At 46.2% G+C, this 24,458-nt stretch overlaps 1 protein-coding gene and 1 long non-coding RNA gene across 8 annotated transcripts in view; one reads left to right on the top strand and one right to left on the bottom strand.

Annotated features, from left to right (window-relative positions):
* CREB1 (cAMP responsive element binding protein 1) overlaps positions 1-24,458 on the bottom strand; it is a 76,195-nt gene that overhangs the window by 9,638 nt on the left and 42,099 nt on the right. For both annotated transcript variants that reach the window (XM_077319258.1, XM_077319259.1), the window contains 6 exons: positions 22,303-22,424; positions 21,414-21,560; positions 19,147-19,247; positions 17,584-17,726; positions 14,212-14,394; positions 9,414-9,564 (listed from right to left, as the gene is read on the bottom strand). In XM_077319258.1, the coding sequence (XP_077175373.1) occupies positions 9,414-9,564; positions 14,212-14,394; positions 17,584-17,726; positions 19,147-19,247; positions 21,414-21,560; positions 22,303-22,416 (839 nt within the window). In that variant the 5' untranslated portion in view covers positions 22,417-22,424. The remainder of the gene's footprint in view (positions 1-9,413; positions 9,565-14,211; positions 14,395-17,583; positions 17,727-19,146; positions 19,248-21,413; positions 21,561-22,302; positions 22,425-24,458) is intronic.
* The window catches only part of LOC143829020 (uncharacterized), a 113,789-nt gene continuing 107,853 nt past the window's right edge, over positions 18,523-24,458 (top strand). For all 6 annotated transcript variants that reach the window (XR_013227977.1, XR_013227972.1, XR_013227974.1 and 3 more), the window contains exons 1-2: positions 18,523-18,983; positions 19,512-19,560. This is a non-coding gene — a long non-coding RNA (uncharacterized LOC143829020). The remainder of the gene's footprint in view (positions 18,984-19,511; positions 19,561-24,458) is intronic.

Here is a 24,458-nt window from a genome sequence, read left to right as displayed (position 1 = left end):
AGAAGTCATTGTGGAAGCGTTTCACCAGAACGGGGACACAAACATCATCAGCATCTACCTACTCGTTGTTGGCACTGGGAAAGCCTTTCCAAGCCACGAAGTAATGTAGCCACTTTCTTTGGATTCGGGAATCCACCACCTCCCTGAGTTCGTAATGCATTTCATCCCCCACCATCACCAGGGGAGGAGGGGGAGTGGAGGGGTGCCATTTATCTGGCGGGGGGGGTGGGAGGAGCCGTTTTTCAGAGGCTGACATGAAAAACTGGATGCACTTTGTGATAGGAGGGCGGCAATTCCACCTTTTGCTCCTTGTTAAAGTTTCGCAGCTTTCCAATTAGGGAACACAGCTCTCCAACATACTCCGCCACCGGGCACCCCTTTTATTTCAGGCATTTGCGGTTCTCCCTTGCCTTCATCTCCTGAAACGGGTCTCAGAACCGGGCTGACAGTGCCTCATGGAAACGAGCTAGACTGGCAGTTTCGGGAGCCCCACCATGTTTTGGTCGACCCACCACTCCGCGGCCTTGCCCTCCACGTTTCCCCCCAAAGTATGTACCGTGTCCTCCTCGGACAGGAAGGTGTTCCTCCAGTCCCTCAGGAATCCATCTACTTGTAGTAGAAAAAAGCCCAACTTTTCTGCTGAGCCGTCGAAACGGGCATGGAGCACTCGTTCCGCCACATGTCCTCCCTGTGCAGCCAGTGCAGGTGCTGTGGGAGTGGCAGGCCTGCCCGGTAAATTTTGGGCAGCAGGTTCAGGGGCCATGGGAGCTGAGCCCACCAGCTCGGGGGCCAACGGTCCACCAGGCATATTCGGGGTGGCAGGAGTGGGCGGTATTGGAACCAGCCCCGGGCCCGCCAGTGCGACTGGCCCCCCAGGCACAGTTTGGGCAGCCACAGTTGTAGGAGCCGGGATGGTTGGTGCAGGGGTCCATAGAGCCGGGGGTGCCCAGGGCTGCCAGGGCGGGCGTTGCAGCGGTTGTGATGGCTGGACCATTCCCCCAGGCGGCAGGGCAATGAGGGGAACTGGTGCAGGAAGGATTGCCCACGCTGGAACTCCCATTGCTGGCAACATTAACCCAATGGGTTAAATGCTGGAAACTGGTGTGGGTAGTTGAATGACAGCAGCAGCGAGGCCACTGACTTCGACCGCTAGAATGAGAAGGGTGGGGGTGGTCTGCGTTCATCAGAGTTCCAATCCTCCGAGAGGATGGTTACTGGCCCCTTCAGCCCATGCAGGGGTGGGAGGAACCCGATAACTGGCGTCATAATCCTTATATTGTCAGCGCAACTCTTTACTGATCAATTTCTCGAAATCTAAAATTCTAGTTTTTTCTAAGAGTTGGACTCCAAGGAAATGGATGTTGGGTAGCAAGACGATTGACCAAATAAAAATTTTTAGTTACTTAGGCATTACATTCAATTATAACCTTAAATGGTCTATCCACCGGGACCGGTCTTTGAATTTAGCTAAGTGATCCTCAGCTCAAATTAAACGTTTTTATTTTTTGGAAGGCAACCAATTTGTCCCAGCGGCCATAAGAATCTTTAATGCTAAAACTTTATCCCAGTTGTTTTATGGTATTCCAATTTGGGCAAAGGCTTTCAATAGGAAGATACAAGGGATTCAGGGAACCTTCTTTCGCCAAATTCTTGGTGCTCCCATGTGTGTGCACTATAGTGTGCTGTGTGCTGAGCTTGGTCAACATTTTTTAGAAACCAAGGCTTGGCTGATAATTTTTAAATTTTGGCTTAAAATACTTTTTAGAGTAGAGTCGCATAGCTTACACTTTTACTTAAAGATGGACCCACAATGCAGCTCATGGTTTCTCAGTATTGAAGCTAAAATTGTAGAACTAGGATTTTCAACAGACTTTTTTCTTATGTTTAATGAGTCTGAAATTTTTAAATTTTTGAAACAAAGATTAGTGTCGGCCGAACAGTCCATAATGTTTCCAGCACAACCCTGTGTATGTTCTCCTGCTGCTCTGGGGATTCGATTAAATCGAGGGGAGATTGTTAATTATTTTTATAATCTTACTAGTCCAGCCCTTCGTAGAGTTTTCATGCTGGCAAGAATGAGTTGTCTTCCCTCAAGCGTCCTTGCAGGAAGATACCAGCATGTCCCAAGGAGGGAAAGATTGTGTCCGTGTTCTGCGAACTGTCTCGATTCAACCTCACATATGATTTTAGATTGTGAACTTCATGTGAGTCTTTGTACAAAACTTCTGGATCCTCTACTTTGTCCCAGAGGTCTAGTAAATGATGAAGCTACACTCCAGTTTCTGCTTAACGATCTTTCTGTAGAGACCACATTGCGTGTAGCTGAATTTTTAATGGCTGTTTATCAAGCTAGAATTAAGATGTTTTAATCAGTTGATTTTACTGTATTTTAGTCTATAATATTAGCTTATTTTACTCTATTTTAATTTTACCCTGCTTGGCTGTATTTGCCTCTTATTGTCATGCCAATAAAGGTTTATATATATATAACTGGCGTCATAATCCTTTGGTGAGTGGGCCAGCCAAGGAAGGGTTCCTTCATCTTGCTCCCAGTAGGGGGACCACTCCCGCTGCCGCCCAATGTCATTGGGCCACGGGAGTCCACTGGGTTGCTTTGGAGCCTTCTCCTAATCCCACCAAACAGGTCATTTCCCGAACCTGATATGTTGGATTTTCATAGGGCAAACTTTAATAAACTCAGAGACATGATGAGTGTCATACCATGGACGAGAATGCTGGAAGGGAAGGGAGCATGTGAAGGGTGGGCGCTACTCAAACAGGAGCTCCCTTCCCTTTCAGTATTCAGCCTATTTGGATGAACAGAGAACTTCAAGAGGAACTAAGAAAGAAAAGGAAAGAAAAGAGTGGCCGTTGCTACTGAGGCTCACAAGAGGGGGGGGGGGCAGCATAGGTTTGACTTCCCTCCTCGGAAGTCTGTGATTAGCCTCACCTGTCCTCTCTGAGGTAGATTCCCGGCGCCTCTCTTCCTTTTTCTCTATAGTGAGGTGGGCTCGGTACAATCTATGTAAGTCCTGTACCTGCCCCTCGAGGTCCTGGATTTTTCTAGCTTGGGCTTCCATGTGCCAAAGCATCTAATTCAGGTCCAGGCTTCTCATCCAAGCGTGATGCTCTTTTGGGAATGGCTTCACCTTGAGATCTTTGAGCTTTTCCTCTGGGGTGGCTGGCGCCCCCCAACCTTGGAGTGACAATGGTAGATGAACCCACAAGATGTTCAGCCATACTGGACTTAATACTGACCAACAGGCAAGAGTTGGTGGATGAGGTGAAGGAGGTGGAGACCCTAGGGGGAAGTGACCATGTCGGATGTTGGATTTTCGTAGGGCAAACTTTAATAAACTCAGAGACATGATGAGTGTCATACCATGGACGAGAATACTGAAAGGGAAGGGAGCATGTGAAGGGTGGGCGCTACTCAAACAGGAGCTATTGCATGCTCAATCAATGACTATCCCAGAAAGACGAAAAAACTGCAGGAGCTCTAAGAAGCCTATTTGGATGAACAGAGAACTTCAAGAGGAACTAAGAAAGAAAAGGAAAATGTTCAGGAAATGGAGGGAAGGACAGAGCTCTAAAGAAGAGTACCTAGAATCATAGAATCATAGAGTTGGAAGGGGCCATACAGGCCATCTAGTCCAACCCCCTGCTCAACGCAGGATTAGCCCTAAGCATCCTAAAGCATCCAAGAAAAGTGTGCATCCAACCTTTGCTTGAAGACTGCCAGTGAGGGGGAGCTCACCACCTCCTTAGGCAGCCTATTCCACTGCTGAACTACTCTGACTGTGAATTTTTTTTTCCTGATATCTAGCCTATATCGTTGTACTTGAAGTTTAAACCCATTACTGCGGGTCCTCTCCTCTGCAGCCAACAGAAACAGCATCCTGCCCTCCTCCAAGTGACAACCTTTCAAATACTTAAAGAGGGCTATCATGTCCCCTCTCAACCTCCTTTTCTCCAGGCTGAACATTCCCAAGTCCCTCAACCTATCTTCATAGGGCTTGGTCCCTTGGCCCCAGATCATCCTCGTCGCTCTCCTCTGTACCCTTTCAATTTTATCTACGTCCTTCTTGAAGTGAGGCCTCCAGAACTGCACACAGTACTCCAAGTGTGGTCTGACCAGTGCCGTATACAATGGGACTATGACATCTTGTGATTTTGATGTGATGCCTCTGTTGATACAGCCCAAAATGGCATTTGCCTTTTTAACCGCTGCATCACACTGCCTGCTCATGTTTAGTTTACAATCCACAAGTACCCCAAGGTCTCGTTCACACACAGTGCTACCTAGAAGCGTATCCCCCATCCAGTAGGCATGCTTTTCATTTTTCTTACCCAGATGCAGAACTTTACACTTATCTTTATTAAATTGCATCTTGTTCTCATTTGCCCATTTTTCCATTGTGTTCAGAACTCGTTGAACTCTGTCTCTATCTTCCGGAGTATTTGCCAGTCCTCCCAATTTGGTGTCATCTGCAAACTTGATGAGTAGTCCCTCCACCCCCTCATCTAGATCATTAATAAATATGTTAAAAAGTACCGGGCCAAGCACCGAGCCCTGAGGTACCCTGCTACTCACCTCTCTCCAGTCTGATGAAACACCATTGACAACAACTCTTTGAGTGTGGTTCTCTAACCAATTCCCTATCCACCTGACTATCTGAAAATCCAGATTGCAGTCCTTCAATTTATCCATCAGAACATCATGGGGAACCTTGTCAAAAGCTTTACTAAAATCCAAGTAAATGACATCAACCGAATTTCCCCAATCCAGCAAACCTGTTACTTGGTCAAAAAAGGAAACCAGGTTGGTCTGGCAGGACCTGTTGGAGACAAATCCATGCTGACTTCCTTGGATCACCAAATTGTCCTCCAGATGTTTGCAGATCGCTCCCTTTAATATCTGCTTCATCATCTTCCCCACAACAGAGGTCAGACTCACTGGTCTGTAGTTTCCCGGGTCATCCTTCCTCCCTTTTTTGAAGATCGGAATAACGTTTGGTCTCTTCCAGTCCTCTGGGACATCTCCAGTCCTTAAAGAGGTTCCGAAGATGATGGTCAAGGGCTGTGCAAGTTCTCTGGAAAGTTCTTTGAGTACTCTCGGGTGCATTTCATCCAGACCAGGGGATTTGAACTCATCCAGTGCAGCTAAATGCCTCTTGACAACCTCTCTATCCATGTTAACCTGCCACCCAGACACTGTCCTTTGGCTATGGCCATCTCTAGATGTGCCTAACCACTTTGACCTGTGGGAAAAAACAGATGTAAAATAGGCACTAAGCCTTTCTGCTTTCTCTGCATCTTCCGTTAGAGTTTGTCCATCCGCACCCAACAGTGGGCCTATTGCCTCCTTTACGTTTGCTCCTCACATAACTGAAAAATCTTTTCTTGTTACAATAGGCTTCCCTGGCCAATCTTAGCTCACTCTCAGCTTTGGCCTTTCTGATGATTGATCTACAGTGCCTAGTAACCTGTAGGTACTCTTCTTTAGAGCTCTGTCCTTCCCTCCATTTCCTGAACATTTTCCTTTTCTTTCTTAGTTCCTCTTGAAGTTCTCTGTTCATCCAAATAGGCTTCTTAGAGCTCCTGCAGTGTTTTCGTCTTTCTGGGATAGTCATTGATTGAGCATGCAATAGCTCCTGTTTGAGTAGCGCCCACCCTTTACATGCTCCCTTCCCTTCCAGCATTCTCGTCCATGGTATGACACTCATCATGTCTCTGAGTTTATTAAAGTTTGCCCTACGAAAATCCAACATCCGTGTCTGGCTACAAGCTTCCTTGGCTCCCCATCTCAAAAGGAATTCTATGAGGACATGGTCACTTCCCCCTAGGGTCCCCACCTCCTTCACCTCATCCACCAACTCTTGCCTGTTGGTCAGTATTAAGTCCAGTATGGCTGAACCTCTTGTGGGTTCATCTACCATTTGATAAATTTTGAATTAAATACATCCCAATAATTCTGGTCCGTCCCTCCGGGGCAAGAGAGAACAATTCTGCTCCATCCTCCATATGGCACCCTTTTAAATACTTGAAGTTAGTTATCAGATCCCCTCTCAGTCGTCTCCTCTCTAGGCTAAACAGACCAAGCTCTCCCAACCTTTCCTCATAAGTCTTGGTCTCCAAACCCCTCACCATCTTTGCTGCCCTCTTTTGGACACGTTCCAATTTGTCAACATCCCTCTTCAATTGGGGTGCCCAAAACTGAACACAAGTGAGGCCGTACCGGAGCAGAGTAAAGCTGTACCATCACCTCCTGTGATCTGGACACGATACTCCGTTTGATACAGCCCAAATCCCATTTGCCTTTTTAGCCACTGAGTCACACTGCTGACTCTTGTTCAATGTATGATCTACTAAGACTCCTATATCCTTTTTGCACATGCTACTGCCAAGACAAGTCTCCCCCATCTTATATTGGTGTATTTGGTTTTTCCTACCTAAATACAGAACTTTACATTTGTTTAAACTTCAAGTACAACGATATAGGCTAGATATCAGGAAAAAGTTTTTCACAGTCAGAGTAGTTCAGCAGTGGAATAGGCTGCCTAAGGAGGTGGTGAGCTCCCCCTCACTGGCAGTCTTCAAGCAAAGGTTGGATACACACTTTTCTTGGATGCTTTAGGATGCTTAGGGCTAATCCTGCGTTGAGCAGGGGGTTGGACTAGATGGCCTGTATGGCCCCTTCCAACTCTATGATTCTATGATTCAAAAGAAATTCCATCTAAACATCCGGAAGAAGTTCCTGACACTTAGAGCGGTTTCTCAGTGGAACAGTCTTCCTCGGGAGGTGGTGGGTTCTCCATCTTTGGAAATTTTAAAACAGAGGCTAGATAGCCATCTGACAGAGAGGCTGATTCTGTGAAGGCAAAGGGGTGGCAGGCTACAGTATATGAGTGATTGGGATGTGAGTGCCCGGCATAGTGCAGGAGGTTGGACTAGATGACCCATGACATCCCTTCCAACGTTATTATTCTATGATTCTAAGGCGTAGAGACCCAGCCAACTCATTCCAAAGACATCACTCTCAGGCTTCAAGTCGAAACTTTAAGTAAAAGTCATTTATTGAAGGTGTTCAGAGCCCATACTTTGCACATGCTTACCGACACAATCTTTGATAGAAATACCGAGGGATGGGATGGCCAGCCTTTATACTAGAGGCGTGAGAAACTGACAACAAACTCCTTGGGAAAGAACTGGGCTTTAACACCTGATGGAGGGAAGGTGCAAAGATGCTTTCTGGCTGCTGCTATTTAACCTAGCCGACAGAAACATTCCTGCAAGCAAGATAGCAGAAGAGCTGGGACCGAGTGAGCCTTTGTTATGCAGAGCTCAGACAGAGACATTACAGGGTGGGATGGGGTGCAAGTGCTGCGAGAAACCAGAGCCAGGCAAGGACCTCCGGGAGGATTTGGGAGATCAGTGGTTTGAAGAAAAGGGTTTGTGGGGTGGGAAATAGGGGTTCATCACACTCTGATTCTCCGGAGGATGATTAGGTCAAGGGTTCAATCACGGGGTTCAGTAATGCTCGCACGGTTTTCTTCGGCGCCTTTCCAGTTGAGGTTGGAGCTGGTGCTTTCAGGGTCGCTAGTGCTTGCACAACTATTTTCTTTTCCTTCTGGGAGGGGCACTCGGCAAGGAAATTACCTGCTTTTCTGCATTCCAGGAACAGACCCTTCTCGCAGCGGAGGGTTTTCTCCGCAGATCGTAGGATGGTGGCTTCTGTGCAGTACTCTTCTGGGGAAAACTGGACCGTTTGGTAGTTCTCTTGCTGGCGCATCAGGCCTCCACCATTTCCATAATCCGTAAGCGGACCTCAATTTCCCTGGCCAGTCTGACCCATCCCAACAGAGTGGCCGGACTCACCTGCCCTAGGCACTGACGTAACAGATCCTTGAGGAGCCTGTCTCTGAAGAACTGTATGTTTGTTGCCTCATTCCATTTCTGCACTTTAATGGCGAGGCATTGATTCTATCCCCTGGCCACATCAGCCTGCAGTGGGTCCTTGAAATGATCCCATGGGGCTTGTATGAATAACTCATGGTCCAGCAATTCAGGAGTGTCTATATGGAACAGCCCCACATACCATTCGGCCACAGTTGTTTCCAGGGAAGTCCCAACATGGCGAACCCTCTCTGCCCCATCAGTGAAGAGGTGCCTACAATTGATCATGCTGATGTGAACTTGGACCAAAAAATAGGCCAACTTGTCAGCAAAAATGTGAAACATAGCATGCAGCTTATGAGTTTCCTTCTGCTGACCTTGCAGTGACCTCAGGCTGTGGGGTTTTCAAAGCAAGAGCCATTCAGAAGGGGTTTGCTATTGCCTGCCTCTGCTGTTGAAAACCCTTGGTGATTCCCCCACTCGAATACTGAACATGCCTGATGAAGCACTTGTGAGGCTGGGCTACATTGGGCTATCAGGCTAATGAGGTTACATTTTACAAACAGATATCTTTTCTCTGCTAAGAGAGCAGAAGGTATAGGCATAGTGTGCCAGCATTGCATTGAAGTCCATAACTTTCCAGAGTTTCAGGGTTTAGGACTGGGATGATAACAATCTATTTCCAAATTGGGGGGTGGAAGAACCCCGTTCCAAAACTATCATGTTGCCTTGTTGAAGATTACAGACCAAAAGGTAAAGGTAAAGGTATCCCCTGTGCAAGCACCAGGTCATGTCTGACCCTTGGGGTGACACCCTCCAGCGTTTTCATGGCAGGCTCAATACGGGGTGGTTTGCCAGTGCCTTCCCCAGTCATTACCATTTACCCCCAGCAAGCAGGGTATTCATTTTACCGACCTCGGAAGGATGGAAGGCTGAGTCAACCTTGAGCCGGCTGCTGGGATCGAACTCCCAGCGTCATGGGCAGACAGCTTCAGACAGCATTTCTGCCGCTTACCACTCTGCTCCACAAGAGGCTTCAGGTTACAGACTACACAGGGCAAATATACTGAGTTACAGTTATATTTTCAATTCTTTCATTTTTCTCTTCAAAGAATCACCTCATTTCAGGCAACATTCAACTCAGAGAAGGAAGACCATACCAAGAAGTTCTTCCATGAAGAGCCAGTGTGGTATAGTGGTTAAGAGCAACGACTTCTAATCTGGCAAGCCGGGTTTGATTCCCCACTCCCCCACATGCAGCCAGCTGGGGATCTTGGGCCACTCACAGTCCTGATAGAACTGTTCTGATCAAATAATAATGTCAGGGCTCTCTCGGCCTCACCTACCTCACAGGGTGTCTATTGTGGGGAGAAGAAAGGGAAGGCAACTGGAAGCCACTTTGAGAGTTCTTCTGGTAGAGAAAAGCAGCATATAAAACCCAGCTCTTCCTCCTTTTACAATGAATGCAACAAGACCTGTGTGTGGAGGTCTCATCTAAGTTAACTTGGCACACTGACCTGTTCTTCATTAGGCGGACTTCCCTCTTTCGTGCTGCTTCCTCTGCTGGCTGGGTTGGAAGTGCGGGTGAGGATGCCATGACTACGCCAGGTGCGATGGTGCTGGTGGGTGCTGTGCGGATTTGGTAGGTCTGGACATCTCCTGAGGCCGCTAAGAGGGAGAAGTGTCCCAGGGGGAGAGAGAAGAGCATGAGACTCAATCATCCTGGGAAACCACTGAATGAAACAGCCCCATTTCCATACGAACCAAGGGGTTTTGTAACGTTACCTGTAGCAGGGTGGGGGTGCCTGCCTTCCTGCCACCCCATGCTGCAGTGACAATGTGCTGTGCTGCATCTCCAACCTTCCTATTCTCTGGCCTCTTTGTTCTTTCAGGCTTTCTTTGCTGCTTTGACTCTTCTCATGCATTCCTACCCAGACCATTTCTTGGTTTTAATGGCCTCCTTGCCACTGTTCCCTATGTGTTACGTACTCCTCCAATCCTCCAATCTCTTTCCAACTCCACCCTCTCTACCCATGGCCACTGTGGCTGCTTCTCCAGCCTGTTTGGGCACCATTTGCTTCCCTGCCCATCTCTGCCCTTTATGTTCTTCGCCTGCCACTTGTCAAAGGCACTGCTTTCTTCCCTGGGCTTGGCTAGCCTGGCCAGTTTTCCATTAGTACATTGACACGTTCAATTTAACTTATATTAATTGCTGGGATGTTCCAAGAACGCTGCTGAGCCCTAGCTCAGTCGCCTTGATTTACTGAACTCTTTTCTCCCAAGAATAAAAGGACGTTCTCACCATGATTAGATTGCTCTTGTTATTGACTACTTGGCAGTGCCAGAAAATAATTCTGAAGGAAGGACAAAAAAATAACATTTCTTTCCCAATGGAAACACAGGCTTATCACAACCTTGTTAGTCTTGTGACCCTGAATAGCAGCGTTCATAACCTAAAAGCCAAATACCTAACCCACCCAAACTACTTTATTGCTCGTTATTTCCAACAAAAGTAGAACACATGATGTTTCATCTGACCACCATGCTTCACAATGATGCTCACTTGATATTTTTGGAGAAACTCATTTCAAAAGTTAACACACATCTGGCTTTAGGTAAGCAGAAAGTGCTGTTAAGTTGCAGCTGACTTCTGGCAACCCTGTAGGGCAGGCTTTCTCAACCAGTTTCCTGAAGCCATGAAGTTTCTGATGGCCCTGGGAAGGTTCTCTCTTGCCCTGGGGGGGGGGGGGGACCAGATCCAATGGAATGAAATTAATGCAAAAGAAATTCCATCTAAACATCCGGAAGAAGTTCCTGGCCGTTTCTCAATGGAGGAGGCTTCCTTGGGAGGTGGTGGGTTATCCATATTTGGAGATTTTTAAACAGAGGCTGGAGAGCCATCTCATAGAATCATAGGCCCATTCTGCACAAGTAAAATGTAGCAGGAGTGTGGCAAGTTGAAATCGCTACTAATTTGCAGTTATGCACGACGTCGTACACAATCTGCCACACTCCTGAAAACAATCAGCAAAAAGCGCTTTGTTGTAGCGCTTAAAGGGAAATCCCAAAAAGTGGATTCACCCTCCGAAAAGCGCTACACTCTTGTAAGCAGTCTGCAACGGTTTCAGCAAAGTCGTTCCCCCTGGCTCTCTCCTCTGAACCTCCGGCGAAGCGATCGCCATTTTTTTTTCCGGAGCAAGCGGAGAGGAACGAACTGGCAAGCCTTCATTCACCCAGTGAGGCTTCTCCGGCTGCAGTCCCTCCACAGAGCTGCTTTAAGTCACCAAGCACAACATAGCCCCATTTGCAAGTTCCCTTTATTTTCGGCCAAAAATCATCACAGAATCAGCCTTTCTGTCAGATGGCCATTCAGCCTCTGGTTAAATCTCTCCAAAAATTTCCACCTCCCCCGAGGAAGCCTGTACCCAACAGAGAGGCTGATTCTGTGAAGGTTCAAGGAGGTGGCAGGTTATGGTGGATAAGCAATAATGTTAAGAGAGTCTGCCTAGTGCATGGAGTTGGACTAGATGATCCAGGAGGTACCTTCCAACTCTATTATTCTATGTTTCAAACAACAGTTATAAAGATGGCGGTACAAATTGGTATTCCCCCAATCCAACTCAGCTGGTCCTGACCGAGGACCACCCAGATAGTAACTCTGGTCAACCCCCCCACCCCGGACTCAACCAAATGCTTGGCAGAAGGGCTCTGCCTTGCAGGCCCTGCCGAACCTAGATAGCTCTGTCAGGGCCCCTAGGTCTTCCAGGATCTCATTCCACCAGGTTGGGGCCAGACAGAATATCTCGGGCCCACAGGACAACCAGCAGATTCCTGCCCACCAAGTTAAGAGCCCTGTGAGGGGCATAAGCAGATAAGCGGTTCCCCAGACACGTAGGACCCAAGTTGCGTACAGTCTTAAAGGTCAAAACTAAAACCTTGAATTTGATCCGGAAGGAGATCAACCTTCCAAGATGTCCTAGTGAGGACCATGGTAGCCAAATTCTGTACCAGCTGAAGTTTCCAGGTCAAAGAAAAAGGTAGTCCTGCGTAGAGCGAGTTACAGAAGTCTAGTCTGGAAGTGACTGTTGCATAGATCACTGTGGCCAAGTGGTCCAAGGACACATAGGGTGCTAGCAGCCGAGCTTGGCGCTGATGGAAAAATGCCATGTGAGCTACCTTTGTGATCTGTGCCTCCATATTAAGTGAGGTGTCAGATATCATCCCCAAATTCCTGGTGGTCGGTGCAGGTGTTAGTTGCACCCGTTCAGGCGCTCTGCCTTTTCCTGCCTCCTTCTATCCAGCCACAGAACCTCTGTCTTGGAGGGGTTGAGTTTCAGACAACTCTGCCTGAGCCATCCAGCCACTGCTGGAAAATGTATCTGGGGGAGAGTCCGGCTGGTTGTCAATCAGGAGGTGTCATCCGCATACTGGTGACAGCCCAGCCCAAAGCCCCAGAACAACGGAACTAGAGGGCACATATAGATGTTAAAAAGCGTGGGAGTGCCAAGGGATTCGACAACTCTTCCCTCACTGTCACCTTCTGAGACTGATCCCAGAGAAAGGAGACCAGCTGTTTCAGCACAGTCCCCCTAATCCTGGTCAAGGTGAGGCAGTGGGCCAACAACTCATTATTGACCACTTCAATTGCAGCTGACAGATCTAAAAATACAAGGATGGCCCTGGTCCAGCTGGAACCAGATATCATCTGTCAGAGCGACCAGCGTGGTCTTCTTCACCCTGTGGCCAGGACTGAAGCCAGACTGGTATGGATCTAGGGCCGAAGTCTCCTCCAAAAATGCCAGGAGCTGGTCCGCTGCAGTCCACTCCACTACCTTCCCCAGAAAAGCCAAATGCGATACCAGGCGGTAGTTGGCAGGGTCCCGCAGGTCCAGCAATGGCTTTTTCAGGAGAGGATGTTCCACTGCCTCCTTAAGCCCTTGGAAACTCTTCTGATGTCAGAGGTTCACAATCTCCCTCAAAGGGCCTCCTATCCATCTGTTGCCCGGCTTCAGCAACCAGGATGGACAGGGATATAAGGGGCAAATGATTGCTCTCACTGACATCAGGAGTTTGTCCACTTCAGTTAACAAGAGCTGTCTGAAGCCATCAAACAATCTCCCCGGTGATGGCCAATAGGCAATCAAACTGTCCTAAATAATTGTTCTGGGCATAAGTCTGCAGAAGTGATGGTAGCCGAGTAAAAACTACCATTTACTGACTTCACCGCCATCTCGTAGGCCTTCATCTGCAATCTATAAGATGCTCTCAAGGCTTCATTGTGAGTCATCAAACTTGCTCTAGCCGTCTCAGTTCCCGTTTCTTACCACGAAGCTCCTTGGTATACCAGGGGGCTCACTTGGGCATCAGGGAGCTATCTTATCAATGGCGGCTTGCAGTCTGTCATGCTAGTCGCTGACCAGGCCATTAAGAGAAGTGCTGGGAGGCATTGTGTCCCAAAAAGTGTTCACAAATCCAATTGATCCATAAGTCTCTGTGAGCGAGTTAGAATTTACTCGGCGCCCAACTGAAGAGGGGTAGTAGCCATAGCTGAGCCTTTAGGGCGTAGTGGTCTGTCCATGGCATGGAAGTTGCCATGACCAGAGCCACATCTAGACCCACGCCGAAAATGAGATCCAAAGTGTGGCCTGCTTGGTCGGTGGGGCCAACAACAAATTGTGAGAGCCCTAGTGTCACCATGGTTCACACCTGGTCCTGCCCACTTCTTGAGGACAGCAGCTCAGCATGGACGTTAAAATCCCCCAGAACGAATAGTCTGGGGAACTGTAGTGTCCAGGCCACCACCGCCTCCAACAGGGCTGGCGAGGCACCTAGAGGTGTATTGGGCACACGGTACACTAACCAGATGGCCACGCTCATGATTGATCCCCATTTGCGGGCAAAACATTCAGTGCCTGGGATTGATGGCGTGGGAAGGACCCTAAAGGAGAAATCCTCTTGAGCTAGGATTGCCACTTCTCCCCACCCTACAGTCCGAGACTGGTGGAGGACATAGAACCCGGCTAGTTCTTTAAGGGCAAATGTTTTGCCTTCCCTGGCCCAGGTTTCTGTCACGCACACCAGGTCTGCTCTTTGTTCTGCAAATAATTTTGCAGGGTAGAAATTTTGTTGTTGACTGACCGGGCATTGCACAGCATCAGTGTCAGAGGTGGCTTGTACACCATTGCCTTCACCCTACTGTTGCAAAGGATGGGGCAGATTTTGGAGGGGGCCCAGGTGTGAATGAGTGCGAGGAGAGCAGGTTAGCCAGGGTTGTCTAGTTTTGCTCTCATACAAACTCCTTCAGAATGTTCTTACCTTGAACAACAACTTGATTGCTGGGTACAAGGATCTGCTGCCCGTCGGTGGTCTGTGCATACTGTAAAATGGTGGTGCCGGGCTGGGTGGCAGCTGCGTTGGGGATGGTCAGCGTCTGCAAGCCCTGCACTCCATCTGTGCCGTTGTTAGCTAATTGTATTGCACCTCCCTGTGTGATAGCGACTAAAAGGGGACAGATTTGAGTTGGCAGTTAGATCATGAAGTTCCTCATTATCCTGCACACAAATGATTTACAAAGTGCATTTATGTATTATTTATTACATTTCTATACTGCCTTCCATTGCTGCTCAGTGTAGTCCTCCCCCCACCTCAGTAAAAGAACAATTATAACTAAACCTGCTTACAGCCCTTTAGTGCTGTGTTTTATGTTGTACTAGCAAGAAAGCCCATTGCAACCAGGAATGTAATGGGACGCCAGCAGGCACAGATCTCTCTCTCTCTCGCGCAGCAGGAGCCATAGGAGGTAATCAGGGCTCATTTGTAGTTTGGGGTGGCTCTCTCTATCTCTCTCGCTCTCTCTACCCCCCTCGCAGCAGGAGCCATAGCAGGCAATCAGAGCTCATTTGAAGCAGGGCTCGTTTGCAGTTTGACAGGGCTCTCTGTGTCTCTCAGGTGTCTGAGAGAAAAGTGGCTAGCATCAAGGGAAGGAAGGTGGGAGCTGTAGGGGGAGGGCCAATCAAGGTGCAGCTAGCTTTGCTGGCCGCATCCTGATTGGCCCTATTCCAACTCGGATATCCCGGACTCGTTCCAACCCCCAGGCTGTTTCACAAATATTAAGATGAACAATGGATAAGGATGTGTTAATACTGTGGTTCTGAGATCATTTCATCCACTGAACACATGATGGCCTTGCCCTGATGCTGCTGTCCCAGCAGGGGAAGTTTCCCACCAGATTTCTCATACCAGGACTAGATTTCCCCTTTCCATGAGCAGCCATGAGCTGCCTGGCAAAGGGTTGCTATGATGACTTCCCCAAAAGCTCCAGATAGTTATGCACAAAATAGCAGGCATCACCACACCTCTCTGTAGCCCTGCCACAGGAGAGCTAAGCTGCATGGACTAGGGAATGAGAAAGTACCAACCAGCACCTCAGTTGACAAATGAATCATTATGTAGATCAGTGGAAAGAACGTTCTCATCTCTCTGCCAGTGCCATGTCTAAGCTGCTTGCACAACTGCAATGGTTATGACTATCCAGGTTTGTTTTTTAAAAAAAGCTTATTTAACTAGTCATTTTTTTCTGCAAGCATAACAGCTGCCCTCTTTTTAAAAGGCAAAATAATATATTTAGCTGGTTTCTGCCCCCCCTCCTAAATGCTGCCAGGAACAACTGACTTTCGTTCAGCAGATGTTAGCTCCTATATATATATATATATATATGTGCAAACAATATTTGATTAATTAATAAAGTACTTCTGAAGAAAAACACTTTCAGCTCTGTTCAATATATAGGAAACTTTATGTCTTGCGTAGTATTATAGTTCACATTTTAATTTTTTTTAATGATTCAAGAATAGAGAAACTCGCTTTTTGAATACAGCTCTTTACTGAAACTACATATTTACAAATTGGCTAATGTGAAAAAAAACATATTTTGTTATCAACAGAAAATTAGCTGCATATCATCATCACCAACATAATTAATCCAAGCACACTGAAAGCAGCGATCTACTTGTGAAATGATTATCTATCACAAGCTTTGGTCAGCTGATAGTTTAGTATGCATCGTTTTCCTTTCTTCCCTAACAGACCAGCTTACATGTTCTGGCCTTACTATTTAAAATGTTTCCTCAGACAGAACTCTGAGAAACTCTGTGTGTTTGCCTTGTTTCTCTTGGTTCTTCACATGCCATTTTCCTGCTTCACAGTTTCTTTTCCTGTTTCACTGCAGTCTAGCCCTCTTTCACGAAATCCCTAGTCCACTACATCCCCATTCAGACTGCAGCAGTTGCACTGTTCACACATGGCCCCTTAATTCAGTGCTTCTACCATGGACTCCTTTGCTCTCCCACCTATGCACCAATCCATTCATGCAGACAATACCTGCACTGCCATAATGATGGTGGATATCAGAAACACCAGTCCCTAAAAGAAAACCAGGACCACACTGGGGAGGAAGCAGATGATAGTTCACAAGCACTTACGCCCTCAATCCTCCCGCTCAGCCTTGACAAAAGTTTGCCAAGTTAGGATGAACTGCAGAATGACACTTCTCAAATAATGACTGCAATTGTGCTCTGCCTGTGGGAGGCAACTGATTCCAGAGCAAGGGCCATTGAGCCAGCATCAATGGTAGGTGAACCAGCATGTGATCCTTGCTGGCTGTTCTCAGCAGCTTATGTCTACCAGCCTGTCAGTCAGAGGGAACAAAGGTCTCCTGATGCTGGACAAAGCAGGCCAATTTTACCCATAGCCAAGTCACTCCCTCTTAGGAGGACTCTCAAGATGCTGCAGAAGCTTGGACTCAGGTCCCGACATTCCTTTTCTTGTGGTGCTGCTCATCACCCTGGTGCCCCCCCCCCTGGCTTCATCAGGGCAAACCCAGCAGGGTCAGGTCTGTCCTTTGGCATCTGGGAGACCTACTGCAAGGGACAGAGCCACACCGCTTATGGGCTTGGCTTGTTTACTGTGATTTTGGCTTGTTTCCTCACATCCTCTACTCTTTCCTGTTAAGCAAAGAATCATAGAATCATAGAGTTGGAAGGGGCCATGCAGGCCATCTAGTCCAACCCCCCCTGCTCAACGCAGGATCAGCCCTAAGCATCCTAAAGCATCCAAGAAAAGTGTGTATCCAACCTTTGCTTGAAGACTGCCATTGAGGGGGAGCTCACCACCTCCTTAGGCAGCCTTTTCCACTGCTGAACTACTCTGACTGTGAAATTTTTTTTCCTGATATCTAGCCTATATCGTTGTACTTGAAGTTTAAACCCATTACTGCGTGTCCTCTCCTCTGCAGCCAACAGAAACAGCATCCTGCCCTCCTCCAAGTGACAACCTTTCAAATACTTAAAGAGGGCTATCATGTCCCCTCTCAACCTCCTTCTCTCCAGGCTGAACATTTCCAAGTCCCTCAACCTATCTTCATAGGTCCCTTGGCCCCAGATCATCCTCGTCGCTCTCCTCTGTACCCTTTCAATTTTATCTACATCCTTCTGATTTATCTACATCCTATTTGACAGCACATTTTAAAACATGGACCTGAGCACTTCATTTTGTGTTTATTAATATCATGCTTTTCTTCCGCTGTGCCTAGTTCATTTTGGGTGCTTTGCATTGAATGTGCTTTTCCTCTCCAATCACATAATAGTAACAACAACAACAACAACAACAACAACGATAACAGTGCCGTACTATATTGCCCACTGCTTGTCTGGTAAATTGGAGTTGGCACCGTCACGGTAGCAATGGCAGGTGCCGCTGCTTCCTCTTCAGATTTTTCTTCTTCAATCCGTGGCACTCCTGGGGCATCCGAAGACAAGTCGTTCAAGATTTTTCTAAAAGAGAAAGAGGACTGAGGAATTTCCCCCAACTCCCATAGCTGCAGGAATGCTCGGGATGATGTTTAGGTTTCACCAGTCATAAAACATGAGCTGTTCTGGATCAGATTAAAGATTCATCCAGTTCAATACATGGTTTGCAGCAGCAGCCAGGCTAAACCAGCCATTTCCAGCAATTCTCCCTTCCCACTGCAGGAACACCTCCAGGTCAGGGTACCTTAATGCCCTTGAAGCAGCATTTTGTGGAGGAAGGGAGAGGAAGGCAAGTTCCATCCTTCTGATGGTTGCAAACCACTGCTTTACATAATCATGCCCTGATTAAAAGCTGCTGCCTAATATCATAAATTATTTCCATGAAACACAGTTTACTGTCAAGATCTACCTGGTGCAGGATTGATTGTCTTGAGGCACCATGTTGAGTGAAGGGGGGGGGGGGTTGGGTAAATTTTAATTTAAAAAACAGCATATAAACCTTTCTTTTTAATGCTGCTAACCAACATAAGAGCCTCTTGTGGCGCAGAGTGGTAAGGCAGCAGAAATGCAGTCTGAAGCTCTGCCCATGAGGCTGGGAGTTCAATCCCAACAGCCGGCTCAAGGTTGACTCAGCCTTCCATCCTTCCGAGGTTGGTAAAATGAGCACCCAGCTTGCTGGGGGGTAAACGGTCATGACTGGGGAAGGCACTGGCAAACCACCCCGTATTGAGTCTGCCATGAAAACGCTAGAGGGCGTCACCCCAAGGGTCAGACATGACTCGGTGCTTGCACAGGGGATACCTTTACCTTTACCTTTACCCAACATAAATGTCTCATTGATCACTATTATCTATAGAAGGAAGGAAAAAAGAGACCTGTAACTGTATTGTACCTACATTATTTTATTTACCAACAAAACAAAGAAATGTCACAAAAAGGTAATCTGTTACCCCACATGCCTCCATCACTGCAGCCACATAGAAAATGCCCTCTTTCACCCAAGGCTGCTTTTTCATATTAATGAAATGCTGGGAGATGCAATCACAGATCTCTCATGCATCAAGTCAATCAGGCCTTTGGAGCTGCTGCAAAAATTCTAATGGCAAATAATTGATGGAAACAATATTTTTAAAAAGAAGGTATTTGTTCATCTGTAGATGAATAACCTTTCAGAATGTGCAGTGCAGCATCTCTGAGTATAAAAGTTATGCAGCAAAACCAACTGAGGCTCTGAGGCTGGGCTGACATTTCCAACTTTGCTGTGGCTGTGGATGAACTCAGGTGATGACAGAAATCACTGAGGTGCAGGCCTTAAAAACCAGGGTGCTAGCCTAAGCTGTGTTACATCTTTCTAAGTCTGCTGAAGTTAGGAGGACGTAATTCGGCTCAGGATGGCACTGTTAATGTGGCTGATTTCTGTCAAGGACAAAAAAGAGTTTCTTACCTATAGGAGGGTCGCCTGGAAAGAATTTCTCTGCGCTTCTGGGAATCTGTGACACTGTCTACAGACTCTTGTGAATCTTCGCTTTCTGCAATAGTGGAGATCTAGATATAAGAATGCAGTAAGATTACCATTTGGAATGTATTTCACAAGAAGCAACTTGTAGCCCAAGTGAGGGCATCTCTTAAAGACAACCATACCTGGAAATAATCTAAAGATGGGAAAAGGTTTTTAAAAAAGGTTTACTATTTTTGGACATTCTGAAACATGGAAGAATTTGGTGCAAGAATTTGGGAAGAAGGAATTTCATCTAGGAGAGAGCCCCTCTTGATTTTGTCTCTCTCACATACATATCCCTGTTCTTTCAGAAGCTCGGGAAACAAGAACAGCAGATGGCAGTCATGGATCCTGTATGAGGTAAGTGGTCTATGCCTTGGATCTTAAGCAGTGTGAGGTAGCACCGCAGAGGGGAGGGGAGGCGCGGGCATTAAGTGCGCCGGTGGGAGCACACACGCCAGCACGGAGCTCCCCGCCGGTGTTCTGACGCCTGTGCTTCTCCTCCTCTTCATGCTAGTCTACTCTTTTGTTCTTCCCACATGCCTGAAATTGTTCGCCCATAGGTCAGGGTTCTGAAGGGAACAGTGAGAGACTGCCACGGGGGAAGGGGGGGTCAATACAAATCTCCCTCCCTTCCTCTACAGACAGAAAAGCCATTATGCTGGAAGGGAAGCTGCTAACACTGCCAGAACAGCACCCTAGAATCAAAGGCAATGGACACTGCCTTATATTGAATCAGCCCATTGCTCCATCAGTAGCCTACTTAGACTGGCAGTGGCTCCCAAGGGTCTTTCACATTTAGGTGATCCTTAGAAAGATGCTGCTGATTGAACCTGGGACCTTCTGCTGCTGATTATTATGAAAATACAATGTAAAATTAGATGTGTGGCAAAATTCAAAAGGACATGTCATTTTAAAGATTTTCTTTATGGGGCAGGGGTTGATTTCTGAACATTGGCAAAGCTACCAGTAGCCTTCATGCAGACAACCTGTTGGATATGCATATCTTGAGATCCACAGGCCTCACATAAAAATTTAAGCATGATCACGAAGGATTGTAAAGCACCAGATTTGATATTTCTACATTCCTACTGCATTCCTGCCTCTAATCTTCCAAATTCCAAACATTTTCATTATCAGCCTCTTATCTAGGTCCACTGGTCAGGAATTCATTTTACACAGTTTCTAAACTGTAAGGTGTTTCTTTCTCTAGACTCAGTACATTTGTGACCCAGCTTCAGAGACTGTAGACAAAGAAAAAAGAAATGACAGGACTCATAAAGCTTAGGGAGAGAAAAATGGCCAATATAAAAACATTCTCAATCCTGGGATGTGTGTCTAATAGCACTGCACCTCAGTGCTGCTTGCACAACTGTGTAAACAAGTTATGCAGTCTGTTTATTATTTGAAAGTTCCTCCATTTCCAGTGACAGAAAAATGAACGGCCCCTTTTATCTCACATTGATGATTACAATCTAATAAATGACCCTGTCTTTGTGTTAAACGATAAATCGACTGGGAAGTTAGAACCTGCTTAAAACATCCTTTTTTTTGAAAATTGAACTAGTGATGCCTTGTATTCTAAATCAGAGGTGAACAAAATGTGTGGGAGTCCTGGGGCTACACGTACCCATTTTAAACTGGCTAGTCAACTCAACCCCAAAATACACATGCAAATGCCCTTTGTCCTCACACACAAAGTCTTTGGTATGCTGACAGTGCATGTACCCCCCTCACCCATGCATCAACTCTTTCAGTCACATAAAACCACGTCCCATTTTAGAAGGAAGATGAGTCCTTTTTTCTCTCTGATATCTACATTTCCAAAGGTTACTCTAACAAGGCCAACTCAGCAGCTTTTCAGCTGTTACCTTCAAGCAAGCCTTGTTACCCCAGTCCTCTTCTCCACCTGTGCCTGGAACAAAGCCATGCTTTCCTTGCCAGATCCCTTAGAAACCCACCTTCGATGGAGGAGCGGGACTAAATTATTAGGAGGCATTTTCAAGGCTTGGTGGAAACAGTGACCACTTGGGACCCCAAGTTCGATAGTAACTTTTTCATCTTAATGTAGCATGGGCTTTCTAGTAACCTACAAAGTAGAGAATACTTAATAAGCTTTATTGCTCATATGGTGGATAAGGATCTGTTGAATCATGGAGCTCCACATTCAAATCATGAAAGAGTAGAGTTTTGTGAAACGCTTTTACAGGTACCTGAACTGTCTGGACCTGTGGAGACTGAATAACTGATGGCTGAGCAGCCTGAATAACGCCATGAACTTGAACTGTCTGCCCATTAGGCAACTGTACTAAGGTCACAGTAGGAGCAGAAGATGTTGCATGAGCTGCTGGCATAGACACCTAGGGAACAGAGAGAGAGAGAGAATAATTCAATATGGTGAACACCATTATCATATTATCAGAACAATGGCCAGGAATAAAGAGGATATTACATAGGACTGATTCAAACACAATAAGCTTTTTTATATGTGATGAGTACAGACATGGCTTGTCTTGTGCCCACACGCTCTGTTCCCCCTCATGTGCACAGTGTGACCAAAGTGTTTCTTGGTGTGGGAAGCCTTCAGTCGGATGCCAACCTGCTAGGACATTTAAATGCAGGCATTGGAATGAACCGGAATTTGTTTCCTCTTCTGGGAATTCTAAAGTCAGTGGGTTTGTGGGAAGAAAACAAAATGTTGTTTGCTCAGATTCTCACACATCATGGCAAAGAGGAGTTTGGCTGAGGGCTTCCCAGGCAGGTTTTCCATTGTGCTCTGTGTATAGGAGAGAGGCAGAGAGACGCAAGAGGAAAGTGTGTTTGGATGCTGATCTGGCAGACTGGACCATTGACCGTCATTCCAGTTGATCACCATTGCATAAAGCTGTGGGGTGGGAGAAAGCAGGGAACAAAAAGATCTGCAAGATAACTTGTCACCATTTAAGTGCTTTTGTAAGGCCACAGAGAGGTACGTCTCATTTTCAAAGACAGAAAATCCCCCCCCCCCGCTGCTTTTGAAAGGAAGTGGAAACCGAGAACATGGGCACTTTGCATGCTCACTTTGAGGATGCAAACAGCAGATCAGTCCAAACTATCTGATACCTGGGTTAACGTTGCGATTTGCGGCTGCGCCTGTACAGTCATCTGCTGATTTTCTGCTTCTGTAACAGCTGAATCTCCACTCTGCTGATTCTCTGCCCCAGATTCCATGGTCATTTAGTTATCTAGAATGATAAATGATTCCCATTGTTAGGATGGGGTTTCCTTATTTCAATAAAACTCTTTTCATTCTACTTTAACGATAGCATTGGCATCAAATGCTCATTAATTAGTTACCAATAATTTTATTTTACACTACAATGTTCTATTTACATAAAATGTAAATTACATAAAATTGCTGTCCTTTTTTGAGGGAGATACTTTAAGATAGCAATTATAGGTACAAATTAATCAAGGAGTTTTATTCTGCACTATGTTGCTTCCCCCCAGAAAGAGTAAATTCTGTACAAGGAACATAAGAGCAATGTGACTAAAGAAATAGTCTTAAAAAATCAAAAGTAACATAAACATCAAATTGCTTTCCTATAGAATCAGCAAGGGTCGGACACGACTGAACGGATAACATCATCTATTAGGGAAACTAAAAACTCCCAGTATAACTACTGAATTTTAATTAACTAAAACCAATAGAATTTCAGACTGCATACTAGCCATGGTGGGAAGGTATCTGAATATGATAATGTTCCTTGGCCCTCCAGGAAAACAAAGAAGAAAAACCCAACAGGGAAGGAAAAAATACGTAGCAGAAACTCCATGGTTTAGGTAGGGCCTATTTCAGTGATGAGTATGAAACCATAGTGAGATCAGACATGATGAGTAGCTAATCAAGGGAAATCAAATGAAAATCTATGTGCATCTTGTCTGGGACATTTTATAAGTATATTTCTTAATTTTCTGGGATCTAACTGTAAGGTCAGCTATAGAAACAATTAAGCATGTGAGCCTGCAGTTTAAAATAAAAACAAGTTTTGTATTTCTCCATAATATATATTTTCCTTATGCCAGTATATAGGTCTCAAACAGTTTTCCCCAACAAACTTAACAAGCTGACTTTTTTTTTTGGTCTGTGTAGCACTAAAAGCAGAAATCAGGTGACAATTTTCTAGCTAGGGTAATCTATTATTTTTCTAAAGGACCATGTTGTTTCTATTTTGTCTCACAACCTTGCCATGAAAAAGAAACTAGTTACTTTTCTATAGCTCTTATAACTCTAATTTGAGTGGGTTTAACAGTTCAATAAGAGCCTCTTGTGGCGCAGAGTGGTAAGGCAGCCGTCTGAAAGCTTTGCCCATGAGGCTGGGAGTTCAATCCCAGCAGCCGGCTCAAGGTTGACTCAGCCTTCCATCCTTCCGAGGTCGGTAAAATGAGTACCCAGCTTGCTGGGGGGTAAACGGTCATGACTGGGGAAGGCACTGGCAAACCACCCCGTATTGAGTCTGCCATGAAAACGCTGGAGGGCGTCACCCCAAGGGTCAGACATGACTCGGTGCTTGCACAGGGGATACCTTTACCTTTACCTTTAACAGTTCAATGGAAAACCTAACTCTGTGATTGTGAAACATTATGAAAACATGACAGATGTTAGAGATAACAAACTCTGCACAAACAAAGACTGCACAAACTCTTTCATCTGTCCAATCGGAGTCCTGGTTCCTAAGAAGGGCTCAGAACATTTGGTGGAGGTGAAAAGTGCATAAAGCTACAACCGACATAGATAGAATCATAGAATCATAGAGTTGGAAGGGCCCATACAGGCCATCTAGTCCAACCCCCTGCTCAACGCAGGATCAGCCCTAAGCATCCTAAAGCATCCAAGAAAAGTGTGTATCCAACCTTTGCTTCAAGACTGCCAATGAGACATATGGCGACCCTGTGTGATTTTCAAGAGAAGAGATGTTCAGAGGTAGTTTGTCATTGCCTGCCCCTGGACTTCCTTGATAGTCTCGCATTTATACAGGACTGAGTCTCCTTAGCTCTCTAGATCTGACAGGATTGGGCTAGCCTGAGCCATCCAGGTTAGAGGACTGAAGTTATTTAACTCACTGCCCTGACCTGGATAGCCCAGTCTACCCTGATCTCATCAAAGATAATCATTCTTGAAATACCTTTGATATAAACCTATCCAATAAATACTTGTTTCTTTCTGTGCAGTTCTGGATACTTTCCTTTGAAACAACTTTGCATGATGTCTACTGGAG

Source organism: Paroedura picta, chromosome 2 (assembly GCF_049243985.1).
Source record: "Paroedura picta isolate Pp20150507F chromosome 2, Ppicta_v3.0, whole genome shotgun sequence".
In the NCBI taxonomy this organism is placed as follows: Eukaryota; Metazoa; Chordata; class Lepidosauria; order Squamata; family Gekkonidae; genus Paroedura; species Paroedura picta.
This window is presented reverse-complemented; position numbering and strand designations above follow the sequence as displayed.